Here is a 15,596-nt window from a genome sequence, read left to right on the forward strand (position 1 = left end):
CCTGCTCTGCCCAGGCCTGTGGACACAGAGCTGACCAAGGCAGGACCGGCCCACAGGGAGCTTGCAGTCCACTGCGAGGACAGACCCAGGCACACTTAGCCCCAACGGAGATTGGGACAAAGGGCTGGGGTGTCCAGAGGGTGGAGGTGCAGGGTCCACGCCCTCTGGGACTCTGAGACCAGAGCGGGAGCCCCAGCTCGAGCTTCCGGAGTCGCAGCGAACTGCCCTCTCCCCTTCCCCTTCCCTGCTGGGAGCTCTGCCTGGAGGATAAGGGAGTGTAGCCTGGGGGGCCCTCACTCCTAGAACTGGGGGTCGTGAGGTAGGGCACTGCTCCAGGGCAAAGCGTGGCTGCCTGGGGGAATCCACCAGAAAGGGTATGGGGGCCCAGATGAACAAACCGTCCTCCAGGCATGGCTGCGGACCCTCAGACCCTTGGCCTCCTTGCCTATGTGAAGAGCTCGGCTGCCCACCCACCCCTCACCCTAACAGCCTCACGGTGACCCGGCCAAGCTTCTGCTGGGATCCCATTAACTCTGCACAAAAGACCCCAGAAGGTAGAGGCGGGCTGGTAAACTGGCTCCTGGAGGGGTCGGGGATTATCCCTAGTTTGCAGCATTGCTGACTGTCCATACTTCCAGCACGGCCGATTCAAGCTACCGACACGACACGGCTGGCCAGGGCCAGGGAGATGTGCACAACTGACTTTTTTTTTTTTTTTTTTTTAAGACAGACCCATCTTATTGATTGATTGATTGATTGTCATGTTGGGTCTTCGGTGCTGCGCAGGGGCTTTCTCTAGTTGCAGCCAGCGGGGGCTACTCTGTTGTGGTGGCTTCTCTTGTTGTGGCACGCGGGCTCTAGAGCGCAGGCTCAGTAGTTGTGGCTCGCGGGCTCAGTTGCTCCACGGCACTTGTGATCTTCTGGGACCAGGTATCGAACCCGTGTCCCCTGCATTGGCAGGTGGATTCTTAACCACTGCGCCACCAGGGAAGCCCCCTGACTTTTGCAATCTGGGCCCGGCTGCTCCAGCACTCCAAAGGCCTACATTACAGTTATGCCAGCAACACACGTCACCTGAGCCAAACGGCTTAGTGTCAATGTTGGGAAAACCGGGGAAAAGCGGCCCCGAAGCGGTGGCTAGCACCCAAGGTCTCCCAGCTTACTGCCCCACCAGGAAACAAGTAGCAGTGTGCCCATGGGGTGCAAGGACGACGCTTCCGAGAGTGCCGTCCCGGGGGACCCGGTAATGCTAACTAGACTCCGTGTACCGGGAGGGCACCTGGGCGTGCAGAGGGGAAAAGATGACATGTCCTGTCTCCAGGATCCGGCCTCTGGGAGACACTGGAGAAGGTGCCACCCCCGGGCCAGGTGCGCTGGGGAACCACCGGGCTCAGCACACCTGTCCCCGGGCCTCACCCTCTGAGCGTAGCATGGTGACTGCCCACAACAAATAGGGCAGGGCGGCCAAGCCCAGCTTTGCGGCCACCCAGGGGCTGAGCGGGCCGCACTGAGCCCAGCCCCCCAGAGGCCCTCTGAGGACAGCAGGGGTTCTCTCCACCTGGTGCCTTTGTTTTGTCAGGTTTCTGAAGGTATAAAGTGCAATTTTCTCCACCACACACAAACACAGAGGGGCAGCAGCTGGACCCTCTGTAACCCAGTCCCTGGGCCGGAGCAGGGAGCTGCCAGGCACAGTCCAGGCTCTGTTTGCCAACCTCTTCAGCTGCTGCCGGTGACTTTGAGCAAGGCCAGATGCCCCCAGGTCTGTGGCTGCATGCTGGGACAGTGGGAGCTGGGCTTCCTCCCCGCCCGACGGACCCAGACGTGCCACGAACTGATACCAGAAAAGACCTTGAAATTCTTGGACGAAGGTGGCCACACCCAGGGAGCAAGGCAAGGGCCCACTTCACTTCCATGTCAGGTCTCTGAGCACTGGGCCGCTTCCCAGTGCTGCCTCTGAAGGCCAGATGTAGACTCAGCTGGCGGCTCTCAATTTAAAAATAGTGCCCTTTCTAAAAATAGGTGCAAAACCCAGAAACCCAGCTTGATGGGTCCCACTCCCCCCAAGCTAAACTGTAACCCTAAATCTAAATGCATGTCAGCAGAGAAAGGCCAACAAGTGACTTCTTGGGGACAGTGACCTACAAAGCCGGCCAGCAGGACCTGTGTTCTTTACTGACTTCCAGTAAAGGATGCAAGGCCTTACTTACTAGGCCTTACTTCTGCACTCAGTCCAAGAACAAGCAGACAAACAAAACCCTCTACCTCAACCAAAAATTATTTCCAAGGGGAGAAAAATGCCCTCCTTATTCACACTTGCCTCTCAGTGCCGCGGGACGCTGCTGGAAGGGGCAGCTCCCCCAGGGGAGGCCTTGAGCATCTCAGGTGGGCCTCGCCCGTCAGCTGGCGTGCGGTCCGTGCACATCTGAGCAGAGTGTGCTTTTAAGAGTGCGTGGAGCTTCCAGTGCCAAGCACTTCTCCCACACCAGCTGGCTGTCCTACAATCCAAGTCAGTGCTGACACTGTCTACCTGGAGAAGAGAGTGTCAGCTCCCACGGTCAAGGGCTCAGTCCCACAAGACCGTCCCCCACCCAACTTCAGATACCAAGGTCCAAGCGGTCACCGTGCTTCTGGTCTACCCGCTGTAAATCAGAGGTGCACACAACCACCTCCTCAGGGTCAATTAATTCGCTAGAGCAGCTCACAGAACCCAGAGGAACATTTGCCTACGTTCACGAGTTTATTTTAAAGGGTATTATAAAGGATACAGAGTGAGGTAGGAAGAAAGGGGCAAGGAGCTTCCACGGCCTCTCCCAGCACACCATTCTCCCAGCACCTCCACATGTTCACCAACTCAGAAGCTTCCGGAAGCCCATCCTTCTGGGTTTCTACAGAGTCTTCATTACGTAGGCACGAATGCCTAAATCATCGGCCGCTGGTGACTGACCGCACCCCCCAGCCCCTCTCCCCTCCACTGGGGTGTTAGGGGGGAAATGAAAGTACCAACCCTCTAATCACAGCGTTGGTTCCCCTGGCAACCAGACCCATCCCTGGGACTTTCCAAAAGCCACCTCATTGACATAAACTCAGAGGTGGTTGAAAGGGGTTTGTTATGAACATGAGATACCTTTATTTCTCTTTATCAGTTAGGAAATTCCAAAGGTTTTAGGGGCTCTGTGCCAGAAACAGAGAGGAAGACCAAATATATGTTTCTTATTATAAACCTCAATATCACAGAACGTAGCGTGGGATGTGTTTGGGTGAGGACATCACCGCTGAACGGAGACGTGGGCTCCTGTGACGGCCCCTGCCCCACTGCTGCCTGGAAGTTTCCTTTTGGTTTATGGCTTTGTGGGAGAACAGTCTAGAACAGGGGTGTCTGGCCTGTGAGGCCCACCACCAGCCATCTGGTTCTGGGATACGCTTGTGTCAGGAAGTGCAGGGGAAAAGCCCCGGCAGCAACGGGCTCAGAGCCCACCCCACCCCACCCCGCGAGTCCCTAGAACCCAGAGCTGATGTCAGATGACTGGGCAGTGACCCGTGCACCCCATGAGCTCCCCCCAGGAATGGCTGGAAGAAGGGCCTTACTTTGCTCGTGTGGTTTCCTCTTTTAATATATAACTTCCTCCATCATAAAAAATTAATATAGCCATATCGCATTTGGAACTTGGAGATAAGAAGAAAACATTACCCATAATTACACGCATAGTGCACAGACCCACCCCAGACTCAGCACCCTACACTGCAACCACCCTCTTCCTCACCCGTCTCCCACTGGAGAACCAAGAAGGACCGAAGGAGACCAATGTTCAGACAGACAGAGACAGATAAATAACAGGTTGACTTCAATCCTCTAACTCAACGTATGTTGCCTTCCAGCCTCTTTCCCCCAACAAGCATGCTTATTCCAGAACTGTCATCACTCTGAAACAAGAAAGTTTGTCATCGGCTCCTGTCACTTCAGATTATATCCTAGGCATTTTTCTGGGTTGCTACATACAAAGGGGTTTCCTCCGCCGCCCCAGTATCATTGTTTTTTTCAGTAAACCTTTTATTTTGAGATAACCGTAGATTCACATGTGGTTTCGCTTAATAATAACATCTGGCAAAACTACAGAACAATATCAAAACCAAAGTACTGATACACTTACAGTCAAAATATAGACGATTTTCATCACCACCAGGATCCCTCATGTTGCCCTTTATTAACCACACCCACCTCCCTCCTACCCCATCACACACCTTAATCCTTGCCAGACACTAATCCGTTTCCAACACTATAATTTTTTTCTTTTTTTGCGGTACGCGGGCCTCTCACTGTCGTGGCCTCTCCCGTTGCGGAGCACAGGCTCAGGACGCGCAGGCGCAGCGGCCACGGCTCACGGGCCCAGCCGCTCCGCGGCACGTGGGATCCTCCCGGACCGGGGCACGAACCCGCGTCCCTTGCATCGGCAGGCGGACTCGCAACCACTGCGCCACCAGGGAAGCCCCATCACTATAATTTTATCATTTAAATAATGTTATATACAATGGATTAGACAGCAGCACGTAATCTTTGGGGATGGGCTTTTCTCACTGGAGATCTATTTACCGTATGAATAGTTTCTTTTCCTTGCTGCGTAGTATTCTGTGCGATGGGTATACAGGTTAACGATTCATCCACTGATGAACATCTGAGTTGCTTCCGGTTTGGGGCTTGGAGAACAACTGCTATGAACGTTCGTGTACAGGTTTTTGTGTGAATGTAAGTTTTCATTTCTCTGTGATAAATGCCCAGGAGTGCCACGGCCAAGTCCTGTGACAGCTGCATGTTTGTTTATTTATTTAGGTATTTAGGCCATGCCACGTGGCTTGTGGGATCTTAGTTCCTCAACCAGGGATTGAACCAGTGCCCTTGGCAGTGAAAACACAGAATCCTAACCATTGGACTGACACGGGATTCCTGGTAGTTGCATGTTCAGATTTTTAAGAGACTGCCACACTGCTTTTCCAAGTGGCTGTACCATTTTATATTCTCACCAACAATGTCTAAGGGATCAGCTTCTCAGCATCCTCTTCAGCAATAGCTGTTGTCATTATTATTTTAGCCACTCTGATAGGTATGTAGTCATAGCTCATTGTGGTGTTTTGCGTTTCCCTAACGACTAACAACGCTGAACATCTTTTTTGCAGCGGTCCCCAGTCTTTTGGGCACCAGGGACTGGTTTCGTGGAAGACAATTTTTCCACCCACCGGGGGCGGGGGGTGGGATGGTTCAGGCAGTTAACGTGAGCGACAGGGAGCCATGGGGAGCCATGGGGAGCGACGGGGAGCGACAGATGAAGCTTTGCTCGCTCGCCCGCCGCTCACCTCCTGCTGTGCGGCCCGGTTCCTAACAGGCCGCGGACCGGTACCAGTCCGCAGTTTGGGGGTTGGGGACCCCTGTTGTTATGTGTTTATTTGCTATCTGTCTATTTGGTGAAATGTCTATTCATTTTTTTTTCAGTCTATTTTTTTCTCTTCTCACTGTGTAACCTCTATTTTTCTATCTTCATGTTCACAGATGTTTCCTCTGTCCCCTCCAAGGGGCTATCAAGCCCATTCACTGAGTTTTTTATTTTGGCTACTGTACTTTTCAGCTCTAAAATTTTCACTGGTTCTTCTTTGTATCTTCTATTTGCTGAGACTTTCTACTTTTTTTGTTGAAATTTTCTACTTGGTCATTTGTTTCAAGCATATTTGCAATTGCTTGTTGAAGCCTTTTTAAAGCAGCTGCTTTAAAATCTTTGCCCTAACATCTGTGTCATCTCATTGCTGGTGTCTACTGATTGACTCTTCTCATTCAGGTTGAGATTTTCTTGGTTCCTGGTATGACAAGTGATGTTGTATTGAAATGTGGACATTTTGGGTATTATGGTACGAGACTCTGGATCTTATTTAAACCTTCTCTTTAGGCTGGCTTTTTGGGGAACACACAACTCCAGCAGTTGAAAGAGGGTAGAGCTGCCAGTTGGGGTAGAAATCCAGGTTCCCCACTGGGACTCTGTTGACACTGAAGTGATGGTGGGGCGCTGGTTGCTGCTGGTCCAGGATGGACGTTCCACCCTGGCTGGGAGGACCAGGAATGCCTCATGATTGCTTCCCATATGGTCTCCATCGACACTGTGAGTGGGAGTGGGTGGGGGTGGCCTTTTGACCGCTGGTTGAGGTAGAAGCACAGGATCTCCATGTGGTCACCACTGACACCCCAGCTGAGGAACCCTCTTTATCACCCTAGCTCCCTACCTACCTGGCCTCCTTTGACACCCGCCCCCCCACACCCCAGTGGTGAGGGGCTCATTACAGCCCCAAGAATGTGGAAGTCGGGCTTCCCTAGTGGCGCAGTGGTTAAGAATCCACCTGCCAATGCAGGAGACATGGGTTCAGTCTCTGGTCTGGGAAGATCCCACATGCCGCGGAGCAACTAGGCCTGTGCGCCACAACTACTGAGCCTGCCTTCTAGAGCCCGTGAGCCACAACTACTGAGCCCACGTGCCACAACTACTGAAGCCCACGCACCTAGAGCCTAGGCTCCGCAACAAGAGAAGCCACTGCAATGAGAAGACTGCACACCGCAATGAGGAGTAGCCCCCGCTCACAACAACTAGAGAGAAAGCCCGTGTGCAGCAAAGACCCAATGCAGCCATAAATAATAAAAAAAAAAAAAAAAGAAGAAGAAGAAGGTGGGAGTCTAGGCTCCCCACTGGGCCCTTGCTGGCACGGATGGGAAGAGACCACAGTTTATTCTGTGGTATTCGGCTGGCGCAGAATGGTCATCGTCTGTAAGTTTCTGTCTTGCTAGGCTGCCTGAGAGAGCAGGCTTCCGTGGGGGCTTTTCCTCTGTGCCCACTGGTGTTTCCGGGTTGCTGACCTCTTCACTTCCAAGTCTGGGGTCTACGAAGCAAAGAGAAACCCCAGGGGTCTCAACATCGTTTCATTCCTTGGGTGCCCTCTTCTCTCCACCTTTCAGAGTCTTCTTATGTTTGTTTCATAGCTAATGTCCAGGGTTTTAGTTGCACGGAGCAGGAGGAATAGGGAAAGGGCTTCTACTCCATCTTGGCAGAAGCAGAAGTCTCTCCAAGTGCTTTTCATGGTTTAGGTTTTTTTCTCTTGTAACCAGGGCGGGTCTGGGGTGAAGAAGTAGCGGGTGTCTGACAGAAGACCCCTCAGCTCCCTGTAAAGTGTTTGCTTTGCAGGAGACCCTGGAGAGCTCTCGAGGAGCTCCTCAGGAAGGGGCTGGGCTAGGCATTCCCCCCGTGGCAGCCCCTTCCTCGTCTATGGTCTTGACGGAGAGCACAGCATGCACTCCGTGAGCGTAACCACCAAGCGCCCATCAGGGGGGTCACTCCTAGTGGCTAATTCGGCCTTTATTTTACTAGAAGGAGAACATGAGGCCGTGGTGTTCCTTGTGCAAAGCCAATGAGAAGGATATTTTTGGATTTCCTTCTTCCACAGCTTCAGCTAAACCTCAGCAATCTGGCCTTCTCCCTGCAGCCCATATAGAAAATGCAGATGAGCCTATTTCAAGGCTGACAAGTACAGGCTGTAAAACTGTACGTAAAACACAATCTCAATTATGCTTAAAAATACTAAAAAAAAAAGAGGGGGCTGGAAGGAAATATGCCATAATGTTAATTGATGGTATCGGTGGATTACAAAAGGATTTTTTTTTAAAGCTGCTTCTTTTGGATTGTCCATAATTTCCAAATTTTCCAATGTGAACATATTATATTTATAAAATTAAAAACAAATTTTTAAACCAAAGTAAAATCTCTCCCATGAAAAACTAGTGAGTATACGAAGCCATCACTGGCTGCTTGTCTCACGCGGACCTGGGTTTATACCTTGAGACCCTAAGCTGTGGTCAAGACAGGACTCTGGGGCCACTGCACGAGACGCCAACCAGATCCAGGACCTGGAAAGTGGACATTACGCCTCTTCCCTGCATGCCTGAAGCTGCCGCATCGCCAGCCTCGAGGCTTCCAGCTTGGGTGGCCCCTCTCCACGGGTCCCGGAGCCAGCACTACGCACCCCACACAGGCACCATCAGGCCCCACAGCAGTCCGTGCCACCAAAGGACCAAGAGTGCAGTAAAACCCAGCACTGCCAAGAACCAAGCTCTCCGCACCACGGGCTCGACCAGACTTGCCGAAGGAAGTCCTCCAGCACGAAGGAAAAGGAACGGCTCGTTATCCTGCGTGAAGTAACTCCACAGCAAGGTGGCCTCCAGCCCGGGCAGACCGGGGCCCACGTGTGCCATCTTTACCAGCAGATACACCTTCAGCCCCACCATCACATCCTCTCTGTGGCCTTGGTGGGTGGCCTTCACGTCAGCAGGCAACTCAGGTCCTGGCTTCCCTGGAAGGATGTGGGCTCTGGGGAAGCCAGCCAGCCCCCTGGCCAGGTGCCTGGGACCCAGAGCCAGGAGACTGCAGGAGAGCGAATGCAGTCAGAGCCAGCTGGGATGCATCGCCAGCAGGTGCCCTCCGACCCACCCCGACTCCTCCAGCAGATGGGCAGTGCTGCCGGAGAACCAGAGGGCAGTAAAGAACCGACGCTTCCAAACTCCAGGACACACTGAGCAAACATTCTCAGACGCACCTTCCGATGGTACCATCGAGGGGAAGCCCACCCCTTGGGCCTCCTGGGCGCTGTCCTCTGCTGCCCCCTCTCTCTCTTTAGGCCTCCCCTCTTCGCGACTGTGGAAACCTAGCTCTCGGTCCCTCTGCTGTCTGGAAATGATTGTTAACTTCCTCTCATAGAGGCAGGGCCACCGCGGGACCCTTGTGCTTGGTAACAGCTGCAGAGAAACCATCAGTGGCCGGTCGGGAGAGCAGGCCAGGCCTGGCCATTGGCTGCGTCTTTATTTATAACTTCTTTTACTTCCAGTGTTAAGGCCCCGCAATTTCAACCGAAAAGGTCGAGAGAAAAATGAATGCCTTGACATTTTTTCCAAACATCCTCCCAAAGAGCGCTTGGCAAGAGAACTTGGTTTTGCTGAGAGCATGAGAACGCCTGTGGCCGCAGAGCCCTCCTTGGAGCAGATCTATTTTTGTTTGGTGAGACATCTGTGCTCCGCTAGGCTCGACACTTGGGACTATAAAGGAAAAACAAAACATGTAAATGGGGACTAAAAGCTCTACCAAAATAAAAGTGGGTCGTGAGCCGCTCTGTCACATGTTGGGCGAGTGGCGGGGAGCGGCGGCAGCATGGCGAGTGCCCCCCCCCCCCGTCTGCTCCCCGACGGCCCCGCCCGGCGCAGGGCTCTGCCCCGACGTCCTCCGGCAAGCCTTCCCGGGAGGTTCCGCGTCAGAACCGGACAAAACGGGCCAAGCGCCACCCCCCACAGGAGAGGCTGGGGCCCCCCCACGACTGAGAGGGAGGCGAGACGAGTGGCTCAGAGCACAGACGGCCTCGGAGTCAGACTGCCGAGGGCTCGGCCCCGTCCGCCCCGCCGTGGGACCTTGGGCAAGTGGCTGGCGCCTCCCGCCGCCCTTGACCTTCTCTAGAAAGTGGGCTGTGCAGAGCACAGAGCATGAGCTGCACGTAGGCCCGCTGTGAGTGCAGGGCGGACGGCAGCTCCCCGGGGGTGAGGAGGCCCAACAGCCCTGGAGGACGGCCGCTCAGGGAGGACTCGGGAAGCCTTCCAGCCGCTCCCTGACCTGGGGCTCAGATTCCAGAAGGGTCACTGTGCCTCCCTCCCCCAGAAAGGCTCTGAGAACACTCCCAGGGAGCTGCTGGGCCCGCTCCCCGGGCCAGGTGGCCCGGCAGCTGCAGGGCGGCCCCCGAGGCAGCTGATGCCGTTGTCTGTCCAGCTGTGGCGTGAGAACCAAGGGCCACGTGGCTGCTTCTCTCTCGCAGCCTCGTGCGCCCTCGACTGTCACCCCGAGTCGTCAGGGCACCCCTCTCCTGTGACTCCGCAGCGTCAGGCAGACGGGACGGGAAGGACGAGGGAAGAAGCAGGTACAAGAGGACAGGCTCCATGTGAGCACCCGAGGTGTCAGGACACGCTGATGGGACGGGGCCGAGGTCACACCCCTCAGCTACCTCTGTGCCTCCCCTGCCCGCCTCCTGCACCCTCCCCAGGCTCCCTGGACTCCCCAAGGTCTCATGTGTTCCATCTGTGTGCCGCCTCGCTCAGCCCCTGCCCGGCACACGGGCCCCACCACCGATCACCCACAGTCCACTCCTGCGTAGCTTCCCCGACCCAGTGCCCTCTGTGCCCGCCTCCCTGGCCAGCCTGGCCGAGCATCTCTGCGAGGTAGGGATGACACCTGGCCCACAACGGCCTCCCCAGGGGTGAGCCCACCAGCTGGGTGATGACAAAGTTACACGAGGCTTCGGCCCTACCCCAGGGACCAGCACCCCAACCCTCCTCTAGGAAATGGATTTTACTAATGGACTGCAACTTACTCCAAGACAGCCATCATTTAGTTACACGTCCTTGTCTCTCCAATTCCTGGGGACACAGAGGTTTGAGTACAAAGTAAACTACATGAAGCTATCTGCTGACCTGAATTCCAAACACAAACAAGGGGGCTGGTACGCATGTGTTCCGAGGTGCATCCAGCGTGCTTCTGGGGCTGCGGCACGTGCAGGGCCCCTGGGCCGCCACCCTTGATGCAGCCGGCATTTGCCGAGCACTGCTGAGCGCTCCCGAGCCCCGGATTTGCCGACCATTCGCTTGTACGTTCGTTCATTCATTCATCAACTCAAAATCAGGTCTGGAGTGGAGGCCAGCACAGAGGACGTAAAAACGGAGGCGCCCTGGTCCGGGAGCCCAGGTGCTCTTGGGCTAGTGCAGAGAGGGACCTGTCACGAGAACTGTGACGAAGAAAAGAATGAGGTGTCTTGGGGGGCCAGACGAGGAAACGCCTACATTTCCCCCGGGGCACCGGGGAAGGCTTCTTGGAGGAGGCTGCACTCACAGGAACAGTAAGAGTGTGGAATCAGGGACAGGAAGAGAGCATTCCAGGCAAGGGAGGCCTGGAGTAGCCTAGCGGTGGCTTGCCTGCCTGGAATTCTGGGGGTGAGGTAAGGAGAACGGACAATGAGACCAGAGTGTTTGTGGGGGCAGTTCTAGGAGGATCTCAAACGCCAGGCCCAGGAGTTCAGGCTCTGCCCTTTGAAGATGGTGTGGCAGATCCAGGATGAGTGGCCTCAGCTTATAATGGAACCAAAGGCCCCCCTGGGTGGAGGCCACGGTCTCATCGCGTCCACTGAATCAGACTCCGCACAACGCCCGATGTGGTCTCAGAGCCGCCTCTGCACCGTCCTCCCTCTCCAGGCGGATGCGGTCTGACCCACGCTTAGCACGAGAAGCAGGTGCGGGAGGCACTTGCCGGGCACAGACCTCAAAGACCCTTCACCCACGGCCACGTCGAGAAGGAGCCATGGTCCCGGCTAAGGGCCACTGCCCAGCGGGGCTGTCCCGGGCAAGCTGTTTTCCTCTCTGGGCCTCAGTCCCCTCGCCTGCAAAATGGGGATGAGGCAGCATTTACCTTAATGCTCAGCAAACATTAGCGATTATGAGGAGACCACCGGCGGCAAAACGCAACACCCATCCAGCCCATCACTCAGCTGCAGGATTTCTCTAGTGTTCCCTCTCCTTCCTCGGCCTTGGCGCATCCAAGGGCCCTGCTGGCTATTTTTATCACTGCTGATCTAATCAGCGATGCCGGGGCGCGGGGCGGGGTGGGGTGGCGGGGGCCCAGCTGGTCTGAGACAAGTTATTTAAGCACCTCACCCTTCCTTCACTTGCCTGGCCTCTTACAGCATCAGGAGCGAGGCCTGACCCAGCACCAGCGACATCTGAACCGCACCCCCTCCCTTCCTAGGTGTCAGGCGCAGCACCAGGCCCATCACATCCACCGAGATCCCACGTAAGCCGCACGGCCGCCGCGGCGGTCCTCATTCTACAGCCCAGAAAGTGAAGGTTTTCAGAGGCTGAGGAGCATTCCCGGGCCACAGTGCTCGAAAGTAGCCGAGTGGGGAGTGCAGTCCTGGTCAGTGCGACACCAGTGGCCTCACAACTTTGAGTGACTGGGATTAAAATGTCGTTTCCTCGGCTAGGATCCTTATACACACCGGCAGTCTCACACGCAGAAATTAATTTGCCAAAATCTTTCAGTCTCAGTATCTGATTGGATTAGAGGAACAAAAAGAAGCATCTTCTCTGGAGAATAAATGAGCCATAGACTCTGCATTCCATCTTTGAGGAAATGCATATTTCTCATTAAGGAAAAGCCTTGGTCTTAAAAATATACAATAAAGGGCTTCCCTGGTGGCGCAGTGGTTAAGAATCCACCTGCCAATGCAGGGGACACAGGTTCGAGCCCTGGTCCGGGAAAATCCCACATGCCACGGAGCAACTAAGCCCGTGCGCCACAACTACTGAGCCTGTGCTCTAGAGCCCACGAGCCACAACTACTGACGCCCACGTGCCACAACTACTGAAGCCCGCGTGCCAAGAGCCCGTGCTCCGCAACAAGAGACGCCACCGCGATGAGAAGCCTGCGCCCCGGAACAAAAAGTAGCCCCCTCTCGCCACAACTAGAGAAAAGCCCGTGTGCAGCAACGAAGACCCAATGTAGCCAAAAACAAAATAAAATTAATAAAATTTAAATAAAATTTAAAAAATATATACAATAAATAAGAAAGGATATAAACATTCAACTTACAGAAGGAGAAAAAAATCAGTGACCAAGGAAGATGAAAAAAAACTTCAGTCTCCTTAGCAATCAAAGACGGTAACTTTTTTCTATCAATGGAGACGATGTTTTTTAAAAAAATATTTATTTATTTGTTTATTTTGGCTGCACCGGGTCTTAGTTGCGGCCTGTGGGATTTTTAGTTGCGACATGCGGACTCAGTTGAGGCACGCGTGCAGGATCTAGTTACCCGAGCAGGGATGGAACCTGGGCCCCCTGCACTGGGAGTGCAGAATCTTACCCACTGGACCGCCGGGGAAGACCTGGAGACAGTATTTTTAAATGATGGTACCATTTGTTGGCAAGAATGTGAAGAAACAGAGCACTGTCTGTACTGGCAGCTCAACTGATATTGGGAGGGAGAATTCTACAGAAGGACCACAAGCCTCAGAACTTTGCATGTTCCCTGACCCAGCAACGCCACGTGTGAGAATCTGTCTTAAGGCAAAAAATCACTAATAAGTGCAAGGCCCTGCTCCAAGAATGTTCAGTGCAGCCCTGTTTACACTAAGGAAGAGCTGGAAACAATGGAATATCTAGCAACAGTGTGTCCACGTGGAGTAGGATGCAGCCATTGAAACGGTGACACAGGAGGATGCTACTGATGTGGGACAGTGTTTTCGAACTGGTCGCTAAAGGGAGGAATTTCAAAAGCAGCACGTCCTGAGACTTCCCTGGTGGCGCACTGGTTAAGGATCCGCCTGCCAAGGCAGCGGACACGGGTTCGAGCCCTGGTCCGGGAAGATCCCACGCGCTGCAGAGCAACTAAGCCCATACACCCCAACTACCGAGCCCGCGCTCTAGAGCCCGTGAGCCGCAACTACTGAGCCCGCGTGCTGCAACTACTGAAGCCCACGCGCCTAGAGCCCGTGCTCCGCAACGAGAAGCCACCGCAATGAGAAGCCCGTGCACCGTAACTAGGGGAAGCCTGTGCGCAGCAATGAAGACCCAACGCAGCCAAAAATAAATAAATAAATATTATTATTTTTTTAATCACTTAAAAAAAAATACAGCATGTGCTCCTAATCTCATTTTTGGACGGAATACGTAACCCACATACTCTGCGCAGAAGGTGGACCTCCAGATGTTATCAGAAGTCACCTCTGGCTGGTGGGCTAGTCCGAGGTTTACTTTCTTTTTTTTTTCACTTCTCAGGCGTTCCTAAATTTTCAACAGTGAACATGAGCACAGGTTAGGGAGCTTGACGGCCTGAGTTTGAATTCTGCTGCTGCCACCTCGTCGCTATGGCCTTTGAAGATGGTAGGGGTCAAAGGAGCCAGTGCCTGTAAGCAGTGGGGTCAGCATCCCCGCGACGTCCCATCAGTGTGACCTCAGGCAAGCGGCTTGACTCATCTCTAAGGGGGGTAATGACAGCACCCACGTTGTGGGCTTGGCACGAGGGCTCAGAGAGGCAGCAGATGCGAACGGCTCAGGGCAGAGCTGGGCCCAGAACTCAGGAGCTCAGGAATGCCCACAGTTTTATCAACCAACAAGAAAAAAATACAAATTATTATACTGAATTTTAAAAAACGGCTCATGGTCATGATAGAGACCCCGGGCAGGGTCTCCAGGGTGCACTTCTCATCCCCCTGGAGAGGGCGGCTGCCCCCAGCATCCTGCGGACTCCTCCTTCTGGCCCACTCCCTCCCCCAGCCCCACTGCCCCCCCCCCACGAGAGAGAGCGGGTAGGGGGCTCCCCTTGGGAGGGAGAGAGCACAGTGGTGATGAGAACGGCCGGGTTCAAACCCTGGCCCAGCCACCCCCCGACTGGAAGAATTCGGGCCGGCGACTCAACCTCTCGGAGCCTCAACTTCCTCATCCATGAAATGGACTAAAACGCCAGCTACACCCAGCTGCCGTTGGGATCAGCGAATGAGTCTGCGCGGCGCTTAGCCCAGAACCTGGCACACGGCAGGCACTCGAGGAATGACGACCTGCCACTAGGATTTTCTTCTTCTCCCCCAACGTGTGTGCGCCGCCCCTGAACTACCACCTGGTCCCCGAGGAGGAGTCCCCCGCGCTCGTTTGTCTCATTCCTCCACTAAAGACACATTTCTGCCAGAGTTTCAGAGTCTCTGGGCAGAGACAGGAGAGTGTGCGGACATGGAGAGAGAAGAGCCAGTGCCGGGCCCCCAGGTACACCAGACCCAGAGACGCGAGGTGGGGAAAGCGGAGACGCGGGGCCCCGCGAACAGCCCACCTGGTCCACCCCGCCCGCCCCTGTGTCCTGCTCCTCCACGGCGCCTGTCAGTGACCGTGGCGACGGCAACAGCGGCGGCGGCCGAGCGCTCACTGTGTGCCAGGCACTACGCAGCGCTCAGCTTTCGTGCGCGTTATTGAATTCCGTCGTCATCTCCCCGTTACGTGAAACAGAGTCTTAAAGTGGTTAAATAGCTTCTACCCGGCCGAGGTCATACCAGCTGCAAGCGGCAGAGGCGGGGCCTGCAGCCAGGCAGCCCAGGCTAACCCGCACTCCCCGCTATCTACGCCAGCACCCCTCCCAAAGGATGCACACGGTGCTGTCTAAAGAGCGCCTGGTTCCCGGAGGACGGGGCTGCAAGGACAACGGGACGTCCCCGTGCCTCCCAGAGTGCCACTGCCTTCCTGAGCAGGCAGAGGGCAGGTTCCAAAGAGATTAGCCTGTGATTATCCTGCCGTGGACTCTGCCTGCTGGGGCTGCTGCTTATCTCCTGCTCCAGATGGGGTCGGGGGCCGGCGGGTGGGCCTCTGCGGGGCTCACCAAGCTGCAAACATGACCAGGAACCAGGCAACAGACAGGAACAGGGGCAGTCCTGGCCCTAGCATGCAGCTGCTGGCCTCTTCCTGGGGTTGGGCGGGGTGGCGAGAGGAGAGGGGTGCGGCCTGGAACAT

General features: G+C 54.9%; 1 protein-coding gene across 5 annotated transcripts in view; it reads right to left on the reverse strand.

The window, feature by feature from the left end:
* LHPP (phospholysine phosphohistidine inorganic pyrophosphate phosphatase) overlaps positions 1-15,596 on the reverse strand; it is a 137,006-nt gene that overhangs the window by 41,315 nt on the left and 80,095 nt on the right. The window contains exon 8 of one of the 5 annotated variants that reach the window (XM_067024397.1): positions 8,269-9,112. The exons of the other annotated variants lie outside the window; for them this stretch is intronic. Coding sequence (XP_066880498.1) covers positions 9,094-9,112 — 19 coding nt within the window. The 3' untranslated portion in view covers positions 8,269-9,093. Of the gene's footprint in view, positions 1-8,268; positions 9,113-15,596 lie in introns of those variants that run through there. 5 annotated transcript variants of the gene reach the window in all.

This window comes from Kogia breviceps, chromosome 2 (assembly GCF_026419965.1).
Source record: "Kogia breviceps isolate mKogBre1 chromosome 2, mKogBre1 haplotype 1, whole genome shotgun sequence".
Taxonomy (NCBI): Eukaryota; Metazoa; Chordata; class Mammalia; order Artiodactyla; family Physeteridae; genus Kogia; species Kogia breviceps.